The following is a 23,459-nucleotide window of genomic DNA, read 5'->3' as shown; positions in this document are numbered from 1 at the left end:
GTTACAACCTGCGTGGAAATTTGCTGGAACCGGCGATGCCAAAAGCTAGAACCGTTGGGAATAGGAGCTGCAACCATCTAGGGGGAGGAGATGAAACTGTGGGACGCCGTGACCTCTCTCACCGTCAAATGCTGCAACTCCGTTGCTAGATGCTGGAACCGGCCATCTGATTTGCTACCACCGGCTATACTCGATGCTAGTACCTTGCCCGCGAGACAAGTTAACTCGAATGCTACACCTGAATTTTGCAATGCTGGAAGCGAGGACGCCGAGAGCTGCATCAATGGTAACAAAAACTACGTTTGGCGAGAGTTCAGGTGGCTGGGAACATGCTGCCATCAGGGCGGGGACGCCACCGGGGAAGCCTTTTTTGGTGCTAGGGGCCGGCATCGAGGAGGCGCGGCGCTGCCGCCGGCGAGGAGCAACATCGCGGCGTGGTACTAGTCTGTGGATTTAGTCAACGGACGTGAGATTGAGGAGGAAGGGGAAGGGCGCTGGGTGAGGGCGAATCATTTTCTTTTCGGTCCAAATATAACGACCACACAGCTCACGGCGTACGGGTGGGATGCGACCGGCCCAAAGTTTGGGACGGCGCACCGGCGCCTATCGGTCCCCTTTTTGTAAAGCTAGCAAATTAAATTTTGGACTTCGGTTTATTGGCTCATGCTCTCCTCGTTAGCCACGGAACCACGAAATACTGTCTCGTACGTCATTAGCATTAAGCACACGTGTCACCCCGTACGTAGCATGTTGTTCACGTTTTCTATGTTTTGGCGGTCATTTGCTCACAAGAAGGTTGCGGACAACACATGGCTTCTCATTAAGTAGACAAGCCAAGACTATCAACCCGTAGAAGCTTGGAGCAACTCCCTCCTCAAACTCAATTTTACATCTTACCATACATATCCTTGTGCACCTGAAAATATATACATTTAATATAGCCGCTAGCCAGCATTTTTTGAGATTTCCTCGGTGCCTCTCGGAGGGAGCATTGGCTCAAGAGAATGTTACTACTATTTTTAGTGTACATATCATATGCGGGAAGGTGAGCACGATAAGTTAAATGTTTATCCAATGACTCAAAAGATGGCTAATATTTCAAGAAAAATACTAAAAGTTGAAAATAAATAATCATTCACTTAGGTGGCAATTGCTTTTGGCTCCCTCTAGAACGGTTATTGTTTCTAGTTCGTGTGATCCAGCATGCCATTTCTTCGTAAAAAGTAAAAAAGGGCAGCCCGATTCATGTAGCTCCCGCTTGTGCAGGGTCCTGAAAGGGTCCGACCACTTTGGATATATGGTATGCTGCCTTTCAATACATTTCTGCAAAGAGATTGTTTTCAGGACTTGAACCCATGACCTCATGGTCACAAGGCAGCAGTTTTGCCATCGCGCCAAAATATATAGAAAAAAAATCCACTTACATGGTTTTAAATGAGCTTGTCATGAGAAGTTCTTTTCCAATGTTCCTCCCTCTTGCTAACCTACATGAGCGACCGCAGTGGCTGATCTATCCCCGGCGAGTCCAAGAGCCCCTCCCCTTCAGTTTATTGCTTCGACGATTGGAGGGGATGGGGACCCTAGGGCTTCAGACCGAAGGTGGTAGGGTTAGGAATAAATTTACATTTGTCTATGTTCGGTGGTGGTGATAGTGTCACTATTGGCGTGGAATATGGTCTCCCCACCTTGCTCTCGTTCCGGTTATGCTTCTTCCCATTGGCGGGAGGCATGTGGAAGATGGTGTGTCCCTCGATCTGGCTCTTCAGGCCTGACGTTTTCTTCTGCATTTTGTTTTGGTCGCGCTATTCTGTAGAGCGGTCAATGTGGTTATATGCCATGATTCTCTGACTCTAGTTCCGACCGTCGATAGTTGGCCAACCTTATTGATGTGGATCATCCCCAACATCAACATGTCAAGTGCCACATTGTCAAGAGACACACGCCTCTCCCACGTCATACATATAAAGTTGAATCTGCCCCTTTACACATATGTACTTGGCTCTCTCAAGAATGGCATACTACTTGACCTTCCTACCATTTGCACCTATAGGTTTGAGCCGAAAGACGAGCATGCAAAGGAGGAGGTCACCATAGGCGAGTGACGAAGCGGCTCGCAGCCGAGCGAGGGGGGGGGGGGCTAGCCGCCACCGCTAGAGCCCCCTCCCCTTCTGTCCCCTCCTTTTCTGCCGTCCGTGGGCACGGCCGGGCAAAGCCCGGGCGGCGCCGACGCCGGTGGGGGTCTGGATGTCCCCTCGAGCAGCGGCCTTGGAGCGGGCTGCGACAACCAATCTGGGGAGCGGTGCTGGATGGCGGTTGTTGTTACATGGAAGCGTGCCGGCGCTCTGGGGCGGCGGTGAGCCATGGCCGCGGGACTGGCGACATGGTGTGTGCAGGGTGGACAGGGACAACGTCTGTGTGTTCAACGGCGGTGCTCTGATCTGTCCGGAGTGTCTTGGCTCCGGGGGGCTGATCTGGTTGTCTCCTCCCCTCCGCTGTTGGCTGCGATCTAGATCAAGAGTACATCCAGTGTAAGGCGGTCCTAGGGGACTTCTCGCGCCAAGACGGGTTCTGCTTGATGTCGGCCCTCATTGATTTGGCCATTGACAAGTTCCAAAAGGCTTTGACAGAGATCTCCATTGGCGGCTTGTTGCCTGTAGATTGCTGGATCGGATGGAATTTGGTCTTGCGCACCCCCATTTTAGTCTGTGTGGCATGATAGGTGGGTGTGATGCGAAGCTTCGTTGTCTGTTGACATTATGGGACATGTCGGTATTTCAGTTTTCATGGTGAAGATAGTGGCGAAGAATGTCATGGCGGCTGAGATCTAAGGCATAGTAATGGCGGACCGAGTCTTCGAGGCAATGAGGACTTTTCTTGGTGTTTCGTGACTCGTAGCAGCGGCATTGGCAAGTGGAGGCCGCAACACAGGAGGAGTAAATAGTCTGTTCTTTTAGGGTGAAAACCCAAGGTCTGGCCTTAATTGGTCGTGCGTGGCAATGGCCTTATTGAAGGCGTTGTTTTGAGAGCGCGGATTTCTCCAGGGTGAAAACCCATGATCTATGATTGGGCGACGACGGCGCTTGTGCATTGTTTTCTTCTTGGAGGCATCGTTTTGGGGAGAATTTGGATTTACTACAAGGAATTGGTCACCGTAGCAGGATCTTTTGTTTTTTCTTCTTCTTCTTTATGTGTTTGAATTTGTGGCAATGGCCTTAATGATGGACGGACACATTTGGACATGGATTGGAAGCAGCTAACTAATTGCATATGCACGCGCGGGCGCACGCACGCTCCGTGGCCTTTCAGTGCCTCATCACACCGGAGTCACTCATCATACTCCATGGTACTGTCCAAAGCCTCCATGGTGCTCCTAGTCCAGCAGCCGCATCAGTACTGGTCCGATATATAGCTAGCCGTGCAGGCCACCGAAACACATGCTTTGGTCACCTAATAGACCTCTGATCCATGCCCAAGCATGCAATGTTACAGCTGACAATGTAAAGAAAGTTAGACGGGATGAATACAGGAAGAGCAACTAATGTTGGGAATGTAGAAAGAAGACAATGAACAATTTACAAAAACGAAAATAGCAATGGTGTGAATTTACTAAAAATAAAAAAGAGAGAAATTGTGGAAATTCACAATAATAATAATAATAATAAGGATCTGACAATAAAAGGGAATGTAGACATGTATTTTTTTTCTTTGCTAAAAAATTATTATTTTTCTTTTGTTTATAGTTAAAATATTACTAGAAATACATATATTATGAAAATATATTTTTTATTTATCTTAAAGTGTTCATTGCACATTAGAAAATAGTGTAAAATAATTGTTTGGTCAACTTTTGGAAAATATTTTTATAATTTAAAAAATGTTCATGCATTTTAGAAAATGCACATAATATTTTTCAAAAATGTTATACAATGTAAATAAAATGTTCATGCGGTTGAAAAAATGTGTCGTACCATTCACAAAAATGTATGTTACATTAAGAACGCTGTTCACACATTTCAAAAAAAATACATTGTAGAATTTAGAAAATATGTTTTCCAATGTAAAAAATGTTTTCATATTTAAAAAAAATCGTATCATACAAAAAATATTTCAAATTATATTCGGAAAACACACATTCGAAACAATGTTCAAAACAAGTATTAAAAATGTTAATCATGTATTTAAAAATTTTAAACATATGCGCAAATGTTATATATATAATATAATATGTGTATGAAAAAAGTATACATCAATATATATTATTACAAAAAATATTAATCATGCACTTGAAATATTTGAAGCATGCATAATAAATGTTCGTAATCTATATGAAAAATGTACAATGTCTATAACAAAACTAGACATGTGTTGCAAAACAAAAAATAAAGAAAAAACCAAAGAAAGCTGAAGGAAAAATGAAGAAAACCATTGCAAAGAGAAAATTAATGAAAACCAAGAAAGAAACAAAGAAAAAGAAAAAGAAAAGAAAGAAGACCAAAAAGTATGAAGAAAAACCAAAGAAAGCAATGCAAAACCGGGGAAACATTCAAACTAGTTGTACAGTATTGGCCACGGTAGGCGGTCCTTGTTAAAAATTCAGTACAAGTGATACATTTTCTTTTGAGACATAGCCGTCGCGATTATTAAGGATATAATACAAATTAACAAGCGCAGGTTTAGTATGTTGAGCCTTCAGATTAATCCACAATTCCTCTTGGATGCTCAGACCATGACGCCTAACCGTCTGAAAGATACATAGTCCTCAAAGGTAACAAGCATCGGTTCCACACAGGAACAATCTCTTCAGTGATGCTCAATCACTTTGGGTTTGTAGGTTTGGCTTTGGGATTTGGGTTTTCCTCACTTGATGATTTTCGCTCAAAGTCCTCGGAGAATGGGATGCTCTCAATTGACAAGTGTCAGTTTTTCTCAGAGCAGCCAACCAGTTAGTGGTTGTAGGGGCGGCTATTTATAACCTAGGGAGCAACCCGACATGATAAGACATAAATGTCCTTCAAGGATATGACCGTTAGGTGGTAGGATATTTTGGACAGCTGGCGCGTAGCATAGCAACAGTCGGATTTTAAGGTTCGAATTCCTCAGGGCTATCATGTTTTTCACTGTGTAGGCAATCCGCACTGGCGAATTTCTAACTCACCAGTCAGAACAAATTCCTCAGAGACCAGAAGATCTTCATCTCTGTCACTGAAGAAATTGACTAAACTGATATGAGATTTCCAATGGCTTCACTCGAAAGGATGGGGTAGGTGTAGGATTTTGAGATGAGCATCACTTGGAAATCAGTTTCCTTAGTATTACTCGACCCCCTTTAATAGTACGGTGTTTCCTATGACTCAAGAAAGAGAAAATGAAACTACAAAAACAAAAGTCTTCACGCTTCATAATCCTCGCATGAATATTCAGGTCTTCAACGTCACACCAATTTCATCACTTTCAAAGTCTTCAGAAGAACCAAAGTCTTCAGCTGAAGACATTCATTTTTAGGGGTCGACTTTCACTGTAAATATCAAACTCCTCATCGACTTATAGAGCCTGTGTACACTCACAAACATATTAGTCCCTTAACTTATAAGTCTTCAATACACCAAAATCACTAAGGGGGGGCACTAGATGCACTTACACTATGATCGGGTGACGACGGCGCTTGTGCACTGTTTCCTTCTTGGAGGCATCGTTTTGGGGAGAATTTGGACTTACTACAAGGAATTGATCACCATAGCAGGATCTTATGTTTTTTCTTCTTCTTCTTTATGTTTTTGGGTTGTGTGCATCCGTAATGTCCTTAGGACATTTTGTTCTTTCAAAGGCTGGGTGTAATTGGTATGTTCGCGATATTTATATATTCCCTTTGTCGGATATGCGAGGAAAGCATGGAACGAAGAAGGAACCTCGAAGATGAAGTGGACAAGGCGATGCCGGAATGCACCAAAGAGAAGACTCATGGAACCCTAGAACTTTTGACCGTCCAGCTCAGAACTTCCGGAAATACCCCTATGTGACTGTGCCAACCTTTTGGAAATCCTGGAACATGCCCGAAACTTTTGGATAACTTTTGGCCTCCCCTGCGCCAACACTTGCAAACCTTATAAACATCCCAGAACTATCATGAATTCTACCCTGAAACATCTGGTCCCCGGATCCTCTGGGTAGTCCCAGAACTTCTGGCATGCCTAAATGCACTGATTTAGGGTATGGGCCCATGTATCTTTCCCTTCTCACTTACCCCTTCATGGGTAGTCCTATATATACCCACTTTTTGACACCTTCGGTCCATGTAGCAAACGGCGAATCATGACGACCTGGCCATGGATCAATGCCGTGGCGGGCGTTCTCATTTTTCGGTTGTGATCTATATGCAACCGAACTTAAGTTATGATCCATATGGACCCAAAACTTGAGTAGTGTGATCTGATATTCTGACTTCCAAGCATGTCTGACTAAAGTGCACTCACTGCACGAGTTTTGTGACCTCTAGCTAGTGTCATTTACTCGCAAAACGGAGACCACGGCGGCTTTATTTGGCTGGGGGAATAAATAACTAATCTTGTTATCGTTGCTAAACTAATAATGCTTAGCCAGTCATCTTACTTGACAAAGAGTAGAGGGAGAACACACTCCCGGCGCCCAAAGGGTAGACACGACACTGTCTCTAGTCGTCGTCTGGACACCTATTTTCCGAATGCAGCGATTGGACGTGCCTGTCAGGTCAGTAGGCTATGTGGAAACCATTTTTTGCATGACAGAACATGCTCAAGGTAGGTAGATTAGACAGTCGTTGCGCTTTCTAGCCAGCTAGCTAGCATGGTGCAATTTTCAATCCGATGGACGGACACATTTGGACATGCATTCGAAGCGGCTAACTAATTGCATATGCACGTGCGGGCACACGCACGCTCCATGGCCTTTCAGTGCCTCATCATACTCCATGGTACTGTCCAAAGCCTCCATGGTGCTCCTAGTCCAGCAGCCGGAGTACTGGTCCAATATATAGCTAGCCGTGCATGCTTGATCCGCTGCAAAGACCGCAAGAGACAGACGTGCAGGCCACCGAAACACATGCTTTGATCAAGGATACTACTAGATTACTAGCTAAGCTAATAGACGAGTCAATTACACCACAAGTGTCTAAACTTGACGAGAAAAATCAGTTTGGTACTAAAACTTATAAGATACATTGAACGAGTGATAGAACTTGGCTTGAACGTGCATCTACGGTGCTAATCATGCCTGTATACGTATAGGATGCTGACGGGGCAATGCCAGCATGGATGGGGGCCACCCGTAAGTGAATGGGAGACAGGGCGAAGGAGTGTGGCCTGGTTTTCACCTCGAAAAAACTAGAAAAAGCTCAGAGACGTAACTTTATCTCTATGAAACAGTATGAAAAATTGTGTTTGCCATGGGTCGAACCAGCGACCTCAACCAAAAAATAGGGGCAACCTAGCCACCACACCATTACACCAAGTATTACATTCTTTCTATGTGGGATAGCTAGAGCTAATATCCTACGAGCGGACACGCATATGGGACTTAGGCTGCACCGCTGCAGTTACCACGGACCATTTTTAAATGTTAGTTTTCAAAAATACTATTATAATTAATATTTATTATTTTAGTATGTGTGTGTGTGTGTGTGTGTGTGTGTGTGTGTATTCAAATAATACATTAATAATTTCAAGAATTACACGAAACATTATTTTAAATAATAATATTTTGTTCAAAGTGAATACACGTATATTACCGAAAATACAAGAATAGATGAATGCTTTTCTGAATAAGTAAAAATATTTTAATAATTCATGAAAATTATTGTAATTAATATATAGTATTAAAACATAAATATTGTTTTATTTATATAAACATTTTGAAATTATCGTGTATATTTATATTATTACACGAATATTATTTTAAATAAGAACATTTATTACAATTATATGAACATTATTATAAATAAGATTATTTTAGAATTATACGAACATTATTTCAAATACATATATTTTATAAAGTACATGAAAATTATTTCAAATAATTTATTTCCTTTCTATTTACATTATTTACAATTTACATAATACAAAATAGTTCTAACTATACATTTTTTTGAGGAACAATACAACATAATTCTAAGAAAGGAAAAACTAACATAATAATTACAGCCACCCATTTAAGCCTTATGTGCGTGCTGGCCTATAGTTCATTAAGTCTAGCTATCCATTTCCAGCAACAAATATTCCATGGTCAGCTGGCTAGTCTAGTCGGCCAATGACCCATCAGCCGTCTGTTCGAACCTGTGTGGCGCAATATTTTTTTCATATTAATTTCCTCCGTGTAATTATCCTGACAGCCCAATGGTTATACAGATGTTTAGTGTTGTTTCAATTTTTAAGCAAAATTTTGAGGGGCTTTTTGTGAGGAAAAAAAATCCAGGGCGTTTTTGCACAAAAAAAAAACAGGCCACACACGCCCTCGTCCCCGCCTCCCAGTCACTGATGGATGGGCCCCGTGCCATGCAGGCACGCCACATCAGGACCTTGTATGTATACAAGCGTGATTAGCACGGTAGATGCATGCCCAGCCCAAGTCAAGTTTTGTCCATCACGGTAGATGCATGCCCAGCCCAAGTCAAGTTTTGTCCCCCGTTCAATGTATGCTGCAAGTTTTAGCACCAAACTGAATTTTTTTGCAAAGTTTAGACACCTGAAAGACTCGGATGAATACAAAATAAAATAATGCGCTAGAAGGAGGGCTTGAACCTCCGACCTTGTGGTTAACAGCCACACGCTCTAGCCAACTGAGCTATTCCAGCTTTGTGTACAAATTTATTTATACCATTAGTAATTGCGAGAGTATGATGCGGCTTTGCCCTGAGCTAACTGTACCATCCACCTTATGCAAACATCTAGCAATAGCTATGTTGTTGCATAAGTGTTCTAATCTGACATAACTTTCATTCTAAGCACATCTACACCTCGGAGGAAATATAAATCCCTATGGTGCCATTTAATATATGTTTAGATATAATCAATGGGATTGTACTGTGAAGAAATCACTCCCAACTATAAAAACAGAAGATGAGCTCAGAATTTTTAGCATGTCATAAGCACATAAAAGTTGCAACTACATAAAAAACTTGTGTTTCAAAATCTGGTAGTAGCACGCATGGAAGGGATAACATGCGCTCTCGAGCCCTACCATCATGAGAGAATAGCAAAATAAAAGTGAGAATACTATTAAGGTATGAACGTATATGAAAACTTGGATATTTGTTGCACATACAAAACTATAAATTATGTACTTGCAACAAAAACTTCATTAGTCTAAAATAACTTCTTTATGTCTTGTTCTTTTGCATATCATCAATATGATAGTATGTTAGGCTGAAAATTCACCAGCATGCTCTCCATTGCCACCTGACTACCATGAAAGAATAATAGATATACTTTTAAAAATGTCATTGCAAAGTACCTACAAAAGTGATTTAGAAATCATAAATACTACTCAGGGCCAACCGAATTGTACTCTATTCAGGGACAAATACTATCTCATTTTTTATAAATGTTGTATTGGTAGACAATACTGTGAGTGCTGAAAGTAAACTCAATAACGATAAGTTCACTATTCTCTTTATCTCGGCCAACAAACACGCAAAGCAATACGTACATTAAGACTGAGCTTTTCATAGTAAATATGATCGAACTATCAGGCTCCACCCTGTATAAACCTTGGACGTGCACATATTGCACAAAGCATTGAAAAATACATCATTTAGTTATGCGTAAACTGAAATAAATGTAAAGACAAACTCAAAGTCTCGAAAAGAAAGATATTACCAAAAAAAGTTCTCAAAAAGAGAGAAAGATATTCTCAAAAAAAAATCTCAAAAAGAGAAAAGGAATGACCTCATCGTGTGACCAAAACTGAAGCCATGTGAACTTAACCACATGTTGCAATAGTGCGGCGGGAGTGCTCTGATGCTAAGCCAAGGTTAACACTGGTGCGGATATGCCTGTCTTTTTTTTTGTGGCTCGCATAAATGTTAGCTAAAGAACACAATGAGAAAGTAATCATGGAGCCAAAGTGAAGCCAATTTCCACCGAGGCAAGGGGAAGAACTATTCCTTCTATGAGTAGCTTTATGCTATATCCATCTACTTCATACACGGACATATTGCCCAAGAAATACATATATATCTACTTTATACATAAATTTGCCAAGCGGGACCGTTTGACTGGAAAAAAAAACGACTCATGCATCACATGCAGTAGCTAATTCGAGCTCAAATCCAAATGGCGGCCATTGTCAGCAACTTTAACTTCAGTTATTCCAGTATGTTTATATTATTAGTTATAAATAAGTTTCAAATAATTATTGAAAATTGTACTTCTAGCATGCATATATAAAGGAGTTATGCAACTGCACTGAATTTGTCACACAGCCTAAAATAAAACGAAAATCTGGTGAAGGACCTATTGGAGTTGAAGAAATATCAAGCGCTCCACTTAACATCTTTGCCCCATCCTTCTTCTCATTGTTTAGTATAAGAAAGATAAATTATGAGAATAGAGATGGAGTTGTATTCATCTGCAGCCACTAAAGGAACGTATTCAAGCATATCATCAGTCACCAATATTTGAAAAATCAATCTTCCGCTATTGAAATGAATAAAGTATGCAGAGATCAAATGCGAAGAAAAATAGGAAAAGCTTGTACCCCAAACATGACGGTGAATCTTGGTTTTCAGTAGTATGTGAATCTTCGCTTGTTATCCCCGCTTTGTATTCATGTTGCCTAACTAAATCAATGTTAAAAGAGTGGCAATAATTATCCAGCATGTAAACATGGATTTTCAGATTAACTCATATATACTATACACTATGCTCCCTAATTTTTGAAGGCCCTGCAATCGATTGAGGTCTTTAATTTAAAATTGGGTCATCTGATTTTGACTGGGTCAAAAATTTCTCAAGGAGCTCTCTCATTTAATTATTTTAATATACCATGCTCCCTAATTTCTAAGGCCTAGCAATCAATTGAGATCTTCAATTTGGAATTGGATCATCCGATTTTCACCGGGTTAACAATTTCTCAAGAAGCTCTCTCCTTCAATTCTTTTAATACACTATGTTCCCTAACTTTAAGGTATCGTCGCAATCAATTGAGGTCTTCAATTTGAAATTGGGTCATCCCATTTTGACCGGATCAACAATTTCTAAAGGAGCTATCGCATTTAATTTGGACTACTTTTTTTGCATACGGTCAATAAATAATATATCATCGCTCATCATGCATGCATTGTGCTCCCTCTTCCCTCTCTAAACTAATATAAGATCTTTTAGATCACTACTTAGTGATTTAAAAGATCTTATATTACTCTCTTCGTTCCAAATTACTCTCTTCGTTCCAAGTTTATATTATTACTTAGTTCAACGAGTAATTTGGAACGGAGGGAGTACTTTACAGAGGGAGTATATTCTAGCTACCTAGCTGAAGTAAGCAGGAAAAGGAAGTATATACTTGGTGGCTGTGCTGTGCTTTTAACAGTTCTCTTCTTTTGTACTGCTAATAAGCACCACTATCCAGATCGATCACAACGTCTTGATTGGGCAGCTAGGTGAATCTGGCTAGCGATCGTGCGCACATGCATGCGCAGTCTTGGTTACACACAGCATAGTTATAATCTTAGATTTGCATAATAATATATTGTGGATGCTTTGTTTGCTAGCCAGCTAGTATCCCGCAAAAAAGAAAAAGTAGCCTAGTGGTACAATGTCAAATTGCCAATCAACGCACTTAGGCACTATGTAGACGCATGGCCTTGTCTCTGGATGGGTTCGCTTTAATTAACTAATTCTTCTTGCGTTACTATATAATATCCCGTGGATGATACACTATTAGCGCATGTGTGGTCTACAGCAATACCAAACAGTGAAAAGGCTGGCTGGCATCGTGGTTGTGGATGCTCTACTTTTTGAAAAAACAAATAGGCGAAAAGAGAGAGAAGAGCTCATCTCATATTCCCTCCATTGCAATAAATAAGGTACGCACGCATAAATTAAACAAACTAAATGTGGCTTGTATGTGATAAAAAAAATCACACCGTATAATTCGTATTGAAAAAGAGTTTTCGACCGCATAATTTTTATATCACAAAAATGTATATTAATGAATTTATGGTTAAAATTAGATTTTAGAAAGCGTGCATGCCTTATTCATTAAAATGGAGGGATTAGCTGAGGTGGCCCTGTCGTGTGAGTCTGTCCAAAGTCTCTGGAATTATTATTTGGATGTTCAGTTCAAAATCAATATATGATACTCCCTCCGACCCACAATGTACTGCATATCGTTTTTTTAATGTTAAATTTTGACCAAGTTTATAAATAAAACTATTTACTAACAAATACATATCATTAGATACATCACGCGGCATATTTTCATAATGTATATGTTTTGTATTCTAGGCCTAAATATTTTGTTCTAAAACTTGAGCTTTCTAAAATTGGACTTCACAGAAAATCATTATGCATTACATTATGTAATGGAGGGAGTATCTACGTACAGTTGAAACGGAATGCATGCATGGACATGTGTATATGATGATCCAAATCTTCTATATCTAAATAGCTAGCCTCCTCTAACATATTTCTCTCAACATACACATGCTTCACCTCACCATGCAAGCATTCATGAAAAAAACCTATCTCAACATGCCAACATGCATGAGAAAATGTTTTCCTTAATAATTAAATACACTAAATCATATATAATTTTAGTTTTAGTTTTAGTTTCTCATATTATTTATACAAATATTCATGATCTAAATACCAAATTTCATGAAAACATATTTCATGAAATGCTAATTATATTCTTTTTCACACACAGTCCACCTGACCACCTATGTATGCTACCCCACGAACGTCACTACTTCTAATTTTCTCTACATGCATGGAAACGTCTACTTATATAATAATTAAATACAATAAATCATATGGATTTTTAGTTTACATTCTCATGTATAAATTATGTAATGGAGGGAGTATCTACGTACAGTTGAAACGGAATGCATGCATGGGCATGTGTATATGATGATCCAAATCTTCTATATCTAAATAGCTAGCCTCCTCTAACATATTTCTCTCAACATACACATGCTTCACCTCATCATGCAAGCATTCATGAAAAAAACCTATCTCAACATGCCAACATGCATGAGAAAATGTTTTCCTTAATAATTAAATACACTAAATCATATATAATTTTAGTTTTAGTTTTAGTTTCTCCTATTATTTATACAAATATTCATGATCTAAATACCAAATTTCATGAAAACATATTTCATGAAATGCTAATTATATTCTTTTTCACACACAGTCCACCTGACCACCTATGTATGCTACCCCACGAACGTCACTACTTCTAATTTTCTCTACATGCATGGAAACGTCTACTTATATAATAATTAAATACAATAAATCATATGGATTTTTAGTTTACATTCTCATGTCTAAATTTTTGACCCGATTTTAGTTCACCTGACCACCTACACCTCCTAGCTTTGAGAAATTGTTAACCCGGTCAAAATCGGGTGACCCAATTCTAATCGGAGATCTCAATTGAATATGGGCTTTTTAAAACTAGGAGGTGTAGTGTTATACAGGATGAGACAACACTTATGTCGTACATCTCCATCTGCCATTCTGAATAGACGGAAATAAGGTACTCCCTCTGTCCAATAATATAAGAGCATTTTTTGACACTAGTGTAATGTCAAAACGCTCTTATATTATGGGATAGAGGGAGTAGTTTTCTTTATTAAGCTGCAAATAAGGTAGTTATAGACATGGGTGTCATTAATCCGATGTAGAATGAAAATTCCCTTCTTTAAAAATTTGATCCCTAGCAATATAAAAGAGGGTCATCATCGTCGGCGCCGGCATGTCAGGTACATGATATACTACCATATATGCAGGCCATTCCACTCACATAACTAGCCAGCTAGTCAGTAGACGTACTTAATGTTGTATGTTTGTATCCGCTTGATGCTACAATTTTGAAATAATAAAACGTCCTTTATCAAAAAAACTTAATGTTGTACGTTGTCGTAGGGATCTCGGCCGGGAAGCGGCTGTCGGAGGCTGGGATAACGGACCTGGTGATCCTGGAGGCGACGGACCACGTCGGCGGGAGGATGCACAAGCGAGACCTCGGCGGCATCAAGGTGGAGATGGGCGCCAACTGGGTGGAGGGCGTCAACGGCGGCAAAATGAACCCCATCTGGCCCATCGTCAACTCCACGCTCAAGCTCACCAACTTCCGCTCCGACTTCGACGACCTCGCCAGCAACGTCTACAAGGAGAAGTACGGCAGTCAGTCGAATGAAATGAATTACCATGAAAACGCAAGCTCAACTAGTTAATTACTCACTAATTAATGAAAGCATGCATGCATCGGATGTATAGTAGTACTAGTATTTGCAAATGGAAAGATTTACGTTTATACACAGGCATATTTTTCTGGTTTTTATACACATGCATGTTTTTTGCTATTTTCTAAAAACGTGTTAGTGTTATTATTTTGCCAGGGAGGAAGATTATTTATGACTTGTAGCATTTCAATGGGATATAAATGTGATATAAAAAAACACTCGATTTGAAAGGCCTCCCATAATGAAAGTATCATGAATATGATGCATGGCCAACGTAGAGAATGATGTACCCTGAAATTAATTATGTGAGTAACATCCCCGCAAAAAAAATTATGTGAGTAACATATTATGATACATTATCATAGCACATCAAATGAGAAACCTTAAATAGAAACAAGTCATAGACACAACTTTTTATTGAGATTCTAAAAATGCATAAGTAAAGTGTCATCACATGCATAATACTATCTTGTCATACTCCCCATTATGAGAGGTGAAAGGGGAAGAGGGCTAGCTAGGCCGGGCCCTCCCACCCAAGGTGTCTCCGCTAGCTCATCAAACAACATGCTGTCGGGTGAGTTCATTTGAGAGAATTGACCAAAAAAAAGTAGAAATCTATAAATATTTCCTATCTTTCCAAGTGTGAACCTGCAAATAGTATATGTTTTGTTCTACACGAAGAAGATACGAGGTTGTAAGCATTTACCCGCATACGTATGTAGCCTGTAAGGAGATATTTTATGCACAAGTATGCACAGTAACTACTTACCATCTTTAAAAAATAATGCATGAGAGGGAGCAAAAACAAGTAAGTGCCCCTTCATGGACACCAAGGGGCAAGATACATTTAGAAACAAGTAAGTGCCCGTTCATGGAACCAACGGGCAAGATACATTTTTTATAGTTCCGGCCTCGCTCTCTATCAATACCATACTAGCTTAATTATCTCTTGTCACAGAAAAAACTGTCTTAATTATCTAAATGCTGTAGAAATTATTACTATCTTACTGTACTTCACAAATGTTGACATGTCATGATGTTGCCGTGTACAAACTTGACAGGGGAGGTGTCTACAAGAAAGCGTACGTGCAAAAGAGAATTGACCGGTCAGACGAGGTGAAAGAGGATGGTGACAAACTGTCCGCCAAACTGCATCCCAGCGGCCAGGACGACATGTCAATCCTCGCCATGCAACGCCTCAACGACCAGTACGTATCTGCAGTGCTTAAATTATTACTCCTAACGAATAAGGGCGCATGCATTTTTGTATTGAATTTTGACCACAAATTATAGCAATCAAATATGGGTTAGTATGTGACAAAAAATATATTTCATTGATTCATATTCCAATGAATTTTTCAATGGTATAATTTTTATTTCAGAAAAATATATATTATTAGTATAATTTATGGTCAAAATTGAATTTCACAAGAACTCATGAATATTGTTAAAAATACTGAACATTGTTTTTAGAATTCCAGAATATTTTTCATGTTTTTGAAAGTAAATAAATTCACGATCATTTTAAATCCTTGAAAAGTTTTCATATTCATTAAAAAATCATATACCAGAACTACGTTTACATTCAAGAACATTAGTTGAATCCACGTACATTTTCCAAAATCATGAACAGTTTTTGCCAAGTTTGTGAACGATTTCGAAATTCAGGAATACTTTTAAAAATTGAAAACATTTTTAGATCGTGAACATTTCTTTATGTCATGAACAACTTTGAATTTACAAACAATTTTTAATACACATATTTTCTACCAACTCGTCAATATAAATCAAGAATATTTTGTTATGTTCATAAACATCTTTATTAGGTGTAGAAAAACTAGAACAATTTTTCGAATTTGTAATATATTTAATATAAAAAATCGGTCGAAAAATGCAGCACAAAATCTGACCGAAAAAGAACACTGGCATATTGCATTGTTGGTTTTTTATTTGTTTTTTCTTTATTTTTTATTTTTACTGTTTTTTATATTTTTATTCAGAAATTTAGAAAAGAATCTAGTTGACCGTGTACCGCAGAAAAGTTCATTGTACATTGATAAAATGTTCACCATATATTACAAGAGTTCACTATGTATTATAAAATGTTCATCATATATTAAGATAATTTTAATGATATATTATAAACATGTTCAATGTGTATTTAAAACATGTTCAGTGTACATTAGAAAATTTAACTGAAAAACTGAGTTTGTATTTTCAAAATGATCATCGCATATTCCCAAAATGATTATTGTATATTAAAACAATTCAGTGTATAATAAAGAAAAAAACAAAAGGTGCAAAAGGACAAAAAAAGAAAAAAAAATATCTACTACTTAAAAAGAATGTAAGGTTCCCATTTCACATTTCTTCCCACCATCCTTTCATCCAACCTTCCCCTGTATAATAATCAATCACCTTAATTGACTTACCTTCTAAACTAATTCCACTTTAATTTACTTATCAAACTTCTGATCAAAATATAAAGTAAATCACGGGCAGAACAGTTATTTACATAATCCCGTACTATTGGCAGGTAAATCCTGATCAAAATATAAGGTAAACCACGGACATATTTTGATAAACATTTATTTACACAATCACATATTACAGGCAAGTAAACACAATCTAACATATTAGAATATTTATATCTCGTTGCAAAACATAGGCGTTGTTCTAGTAAAGACAAAAACATGGTTTGTTGCAGCGAACCTGTTGCTACAGTACCTTTTACTCTATATTGATCCGGTTAGCTCAGTAGGACCATTCGCTACAATGAACGCTTATTGGACCGGCCCATTGCGCTTATGTCGCCACTCTGTGGGGCGTTCAAAATGAGCTCTCATAAAACACTAAGAAAAGTTCTATAAAAAGGCTTGAAAGTAGCTCCAAAAGACAAACAATAGAACCACATGTGAATATACATTTAGTCATGAGCTTGCTGTTCATAAGGCCCAAAATGCTAAACGTTGGCTTGCATTTGCATTGAGGTGAGGCATACTTAGTAGGGACAGTGACTCCTAAAATTTTTTAGCACGGATAGCCTTTGTCTCACTTCTAGCGAGAGAGAGGTATGTCTTGCCTTAGGAAACACACTAAGTGGTCCGGCATAGTAGCGTTTGTTTACCTGTATTGCTTTTTATTATTATTTTTACATCGGTTTATATTTTTGAGACATTCTGAATACATATATCCCCAAAAATAATTTACCTTCACTGCATATATTTTTCTTTAACATAGTGCAAAAAAGTTTGTTAGTTTTCAAAATGTTGATAGCATTCAGTAGGTTTTTTAATATAAAAAATGTTCACAGGTTTCAAAAATATACATGCTCCCTAAAATAATGTTCTTACAATGTAGAAATATGTTTGTCAATTCAGAACAAAAATCTTCCTTAACATTCAAAACATGTACATTACATTTAGTTAAATGTTCATGAGTTTCAAAATTATGTTCAGGAAACTTTTGAAAAAAATTATGCATTGTAAAAATGTTTGTGTAGCTTTAAGAAAAATGTTCTGTTTCATTCAAAAACATATTGGACCATGTATTCAAAAATTGCTTGTAAACATGTATTTGAAAAAATGTTAAGTATGTGCTCAGAAAATTTTAATCATGTATAAATATTTTTTTATATGTACATTGTGTATGAAAGAATAGACGTTAGGACATATATTGCTTTATATATTTTTTTTAAAATGTTAAGAGTGTATAAAAAATGCCCCTGATGGATAAAAAAAGTAGACATGTGTTAAAAAATAAATAAGAAAATAAGTAGAACTAAAGAAAATCAGTGAAGTCCAAAGAAAGAAACAAAGAAACCGAAGAAAGCTGATGGAAAATAATGAAAACCTGATAAGAAAACAACATAGAGAAAAATAAACTCAGGCGACATCTACAGTTCTTGGCCGGCAAGTAGCGCGGCGCCAGAAATGAGCTGGAGTTACGTCTTGCACGGGCAAGAAATAGCCATGTCACGCTTAGCAATCTTCAATCCTCCATTCTCATGAAAAAATAAAAATGATCATCCATCCGTTTGTCAGCCTTCCCAACGGGCCGTCCTCGCCAGTGGACATGATCCTGGACTACTTCAAGTACGACTACGAGTTCGCAGAGCCGCCGCGCGTGACCAGCCTCCAGAACACCGTCCCTCTCGCCACCTTCAGCGACTTCGGCGACGACGTCTACTTCGTCGCCGACCAGCGTGGCTACGAGGCCGTCGTGTACTACCTTGCCGGACAATACCTCAAGGCCGACAAGGCCGGCAACATCGTCGATCCTCGCCTGCAGCTCAACAAGGTGCTATATATATTCCCAATGAACCTGCATTGTTATTTCTTCGTCGGAAGTTGAATGAACTGAGCTATTTAAGCATGAGTGCTATACTTATCCACTGAGATTTTTGATGGCTTGCATTGCAGGTGGTGCGAGAGATCTCCTACTCCACGAGAGGCGTCGAAGTGAAGACTGAGGACAACAAGGTGTACAAGGCGGACTATGTCATGGTTTCAACCAGCTTGGGGGTCCTGCAATCAGATCTCATACAGTTTAAGCCACAACTTCCTGTTAGTTTCTTTCTTCTGTCTTGCTTGATTTACTGGTCTGTTGATTTGGTTAGCCGCACGCACTATTTTGAACTTGATTTCATGCACGCTGAATATGTGCATCAGACATGGAAGGTTCTGTCGATCTACCAAATCGACATGGCCGTCTACACCAAAATCTTCGTCAAGTTCCCCAAGAAGTTCTGGCCGGAAGGTAAAGGTAGGGAGTTCTTCCTCTACGCGAGCAGCAGGAGAGGCTACTATGGAGTATGGCAGGTAGCTCATACTAATAATCATGCATAAACATGTATATTGATCTCCAATACATTCCTTGCGACTTAAAGTCCCAATGGAATTGTTACGTTATTCAGGAGTTTGAGGCGCAGTACCCAGACGCCAATGTCCTCTTGGTCACCGTCACGGACGAGGAGTCGAGGCGGATCGAGCAACAGTCAGACAACCAGACCAAGGTAGAGATCATGGAGGTGCTGAGGAGCATGTTCCCCGGTGAGGATGTCCCCGACGCGACGGACATCCTCGTGCCACGATGGTGGTCCGACAGGTTTTACAAGGTTACCTTCTCCAACTGGCCCATCGGCGTCAACCGCTACGAATACGACCAGCTCAGGGTGCGGCGTACCTGCCAATAATATCATGCTCCCGAATTGCTCATGTGACACTTTTGCGATTGCACCTTATGTGGTTTCCCCCTGTGACATATATATAGGCACCAGTCGGCAGGGTTTACTTCACCGGGGAGCACACCAGCGAGCACTACAATGGCTATGTCCATGGAGCTTATCTTTCAGGTATGACAATGTCTTATGGCTTGCCTTGAGTTATAAATGTTTTACTTTCAATTGAGGTAACAAATAAAACTTGTTCACAACGTCTTATGGCTTGCCTTGAGTTATAAATGTTTTACTTTCAATTGAGGTAACAAATAAAACTTGTTGACAACGTCTTATAGCTTGCCTTGAGTTATAAATGTTTTACTTTCAATTGAGGTAACAAATAAAACTTGTTGACAACGTCTTATGGCCTGCCTTGAGTTATAAATGTTTTACTTTCAATTGTGGTAACAAATAAAACTTGTTGATGTTGATTTGATGCTTATGTGTATTATTCACGGTCTTTTTTCTAGGTATTGATTCGGCGGACATTCTGATCAACTGTGCTCAGAAGAGTATGTGCAAATACCACGTCCAGGGCAAGTATGACTAAAGATCTTAGAGGTAACTTTTACAAACAGACTAATCCTCTAAGCGTTGGCGATTGTGAAGCATGTCCTCATGATACTCTGTGGTGGCGAACTGTAGTTGCTGACCATCCTTTTATTTACTCCATTTCTCTTTGCAGGGCTTTGCGTCATAAATGTATGATGTCAATTATAATAAAATTAAAGGAGGGTCATGAATGGATATCAATATAGTGATACCATAATACGTGTCCGCAACTTCACTGCATAGTGTCGTGTGGCACGACAACATTCATTCATGCTAAACCATTTCTTTTCAGATTGTTGGTTGTTTCTTTGTTATTCCCTACGGTTTAGTTGTTCGCCTGATGTATCAGTTCAAGATGTTTATGTGTTCTCTTAAATTGAACAAAAGTGTTGTCTCAATTGTGTATTATATGTCATACTCTATTTATTTCGTAACATCATCATGTGACGCCTGCACTTGGTAAAGGAAAAGAAAATCTTGTGGCACCAAATTAAATTCAAGAAAGATACTCACGCATAGACATGAAAAACACACGCACACTTGTAGACCTATGCGGTAAAATGTGCATCTTGCATGTGCAAATAAAACAGTCTTCGGATAAGCTAAGCTCTCGCGTGAACAACACATTTGTATAGAAAATACGGCACCATTTGTGGTAAATCAGTTGTTCGGATTGTTATTTGTGTCTTTGTTGTCTAGTCTTGTTGTTTATTAGATGTACCTATGGACTGTCAATGTTCGCTAAAGTTGCATAAAATATTTGTGGATCATGTCATGACCATGAGAAACACTTGCCCAACTAAGTGAAAGGAAAATCGTGCAATGACAAAATTCAAGGAAGAAAAATCTTGGATGTAAACATGAAAAATCATATATGCACCAGCAAATTTATGTGCAAAGCTATGCATATTAAGAAGAGATGGATCCTCTATTTGACGATCACCATGGTGATCTCTCTTAATCTCCATCCATGGCTCTTCCCTTGGATCCCTCTAGAGATATCCTCGCCCCATTGTGCATGTTGGACTTCACCCAAGGTCATGCTCTTCCGGAAAGGTTTGTGATCTCTTGTCTATACCCTAGCAAATCATGTCTTCTCCTCCCGTCGGTTCTTCTTGGTGGTATTGTTGGTCACTTGTTTCAGCTAGATCCACTCAATGTGATTCTTGCACTTTTAGCTTGTCCCTGAGCTGCATATGATGCATTGGAGGTGATCCATGTATCTTCTCGGGTCTTCATCTTCTCATTATGCTCCGGTTCAGTGGGTTGCGAACTATACCACGAGGTTTTATAGCGGTTCACGGCAGTGCGTGTTTCACTGTACCGGTTCACTACAGCCGCGGTTTACTATAGCCCGTGCTTCAAATACTTGTGAGCATTTTTTGAGAAAGTTAGCAGTGTATAAAAACTTATGAACATTTTTTGAAAAAATAGGAAGAAATTTTGAAATTCCAAACGATTGTTTCAAAATTGTTAATATTTTTGAAAGCGTGAACAATTTAAAAAAATTGAAACAACATTTAAAATTTGTGTACTTTTTTTAATCCAAAATATTTTTTGGAAAACACAAACACTTTCTGAAAACATGATTTTTGTTCGAAATTACAAATAATTTTAGAAAATATTGAACATTTTTAAATTTTGTGCTTTGTAGAAAGAACAGGAAAGAAAAACAAAAAAGAACAAAACTGAGAAGAAAACAGGAAAACCCTGTTTAGAAACCGACTAGAAGCTTCCCAGAACCAGTAAAAACTCAGGCTAGAACCATCTGGAACGTTCTTCGTGACCAGCATCCAGTTATAGAAGTGATAAAGGGGCATGCGCAGTTAAGATCGCTCGTCTGGTTGTGTTCTCTATGCGAAACGATAAAAAAACGCACGAGTGTTATATCTCGCATTAAGCGAGTGCTCCTTTAGACTCGCTGGAGCTTTTTGCCCCGTGCTGTAGCGACTGGACCGGTCCAGTTGTAACTGTTTTTTTTTTCATCACTGGTTTGTTCGCCATGCTCGGTGGGTTGGTACGTTCCGTTTTTTTTAAGAAATCATTTCTTTTTCGTTTTTCTTTTTGTTATCTTCGTCTTTCATTGTTTTTCTGTCTTTTTGTTTTCTTTGCTTTTCTCATCGATTATCTTCCTTGCTTTCCTGGTTTTCACCGGTTTTGATATTTTTTTCAATGTTTTTATTTATTTCCTTTCTTAGTTTTCATTTGATTTTCGCTATTCTCTCATGATGGCATGGCTCGAGACCGCATGTTATTCCTTCCATGCGTGCTACTACCAAATTTTGAAACACAATTTTTTTATGTAGTTGCAACTTTTATGTGCTTATGACATGCTAATAAATTATGATCTCATCTTCTATTTTTATAGTTGGGAGTGATTTTTTTCACAGTACAATCCCATTGATTATATCTAAACACATATTAAATGGCACCACAAGGATTTACATTTCCTCCGCAGATGTAGATGTGCTTAGAATGAAAGGTATGTCAGATTAGAACACTTATGCAACAACATAGCTATTGCCAGATGTTTGCATAAGGTGGATGGTACAGTTAGCTCAGGGCAAAGCCGCATCATACTCTCGCAATTACTAAGGTATAAATAATTTTTTACACAAAGCTGGAATAGCTCAGTTGGCTAGAGCGTGTGGCTGTTAACCACAAGGTCGGAGGTTCAAGCCCTCCTTCTAGCGTATTATTTAATTTCTCTTTTTAATTTTTAGTAATTCACACCATTGCTATTTTCGTTTTTGTAAATTGTTCATTGTCTACATTAGTTGCTCTTCCTCTATCCATCCAAGTCTAACTTTCTTTACATTGCAGCTCTAACATTGCATGCTTGGGCATGGATCAGAGGTCTATTAATTAGCTTAGCTAGTAATCTAGTACTATCCTTGATCAAAGCATGTGTTTCGGTGGCCTGCACGTCTGCCTCTTGCGGTCTTTGCAGCGGATCCAGCATGCACGGCTAGCTATATATCGGACCAGTGGCGGATCCACCATTGGGGCGAGCAGGCGCGGTCGCCCCAGGTCGCCGGCGGCGGAGCAGGCACCCCTCCCTACCTATCCTTCACCCAGCAGGCAGCGGCGACGAGCAGAGCAGCCAGTTCAGTCCGGCTGCGGCGCTGTATCTGTAATTCTGCATCGGAGGAGGAAGCAGACTAGACGAAGGGGTACGCTCGGGAGGGAAATGGGCTGGACTGGGCCATGTTTACACTTAAGGAAACCCCAATTAGGCTAGAATCGCACGGG

At 39.2% G+C, this 23,459-nt stretch overlaps 1 protein-coding gene and 2 non-coding genes across 3 annotated transcripts; 2 read left to right on the top strand and 1 right to left on the bottom strand.

The window, feature by feature from the left end:
• The first annotated feature begins 2,244 nt into the window (after window positions 1–2,244).
• LOC119293072 (polyamine oxidase 1-like) lies at window positions 2,245–20,205 on the top strand. Its single transcript, XM_037571665.1, has 10 exons — window positions 2,245–2,409; window positions 13,924–13,954; window positions 14,118–14,370; window positions 15,499–15,645; window positions 18,481–18,736; window positions 18,859–19,002; window positions 19,108–19,257; window positions 19,353–19,610; window positions 19,709–19,790; window positions 20,126–20,205. Exons 1-10 carry the CDS (start codon window positions 2,245–2,247, stop codon window positions 20,203–20,205), a joined length of 1,566 nt encoding a protein of 521 aa, XP_037427562.1.
• TRNAN-GUU lies at window positions 8,748–8,821 on the bottom strand. Its single transcript has one exon. It is a non-coding gene; the product is annotated as a tRNA-Asn (tRNA).
• A 2,621-nt stretch (window positions 20,206–22,826) lies between the features above and the next one.
• TRNAN-GUU lies at window positions 22,827–22,900 on the top strand. The gene has a single exon. It is a non-coding gene; the product is annotated as a tRNA-Asn (tRNA).
• The last annotated feature ends 559 nt before the right edge of the window (window positions 22,901–23,459 follow it).

The sequence above is a fragment of the Triticum dicoccoides genome, chromosome 4B (genome assembly GCF_002162155.2).
Source record: "Triticum dicoccoides isolate Atlit2015 ecotype Zavitan chromosome 4B, WEW_v2.0, whole genome shotgun sequence".
NCBI lineage: Eukaryota > Viridiplantae > Streptophyta > Magnoliopsida > Poales > Poaceae > Triticum > Triticum dicoccoides.
This window is presented reverse-complemented; position numbering and strand designations above follow the sequence as displayed.

Excerpts from the sequence above, each read along its gene's own strand:
- LOC119293072 (XM_037571665.1), top strand. The coding sequence starts at position 2,245 with ATGTCCCCTCGAGCAGCGGCCTTGGAGCGGGCTGCGACAACCAATCTG. Across the intron at positions 15,646-18,480 it reads ATGCAACGCCTCAACGACCA|CCTTCCCAACGGGCCGTCCT; the intron begins GTACGTATCTGC and ends TCCGTTTGTCAG. Across the intron at positions 19,003-19,107 it reads AGTTTAAGCCACAACTTCCT|ACATGGAAGGTTCTGTCGAT; the intron begins GTTAGTTTCTTT and ends TATGTGCATCAG.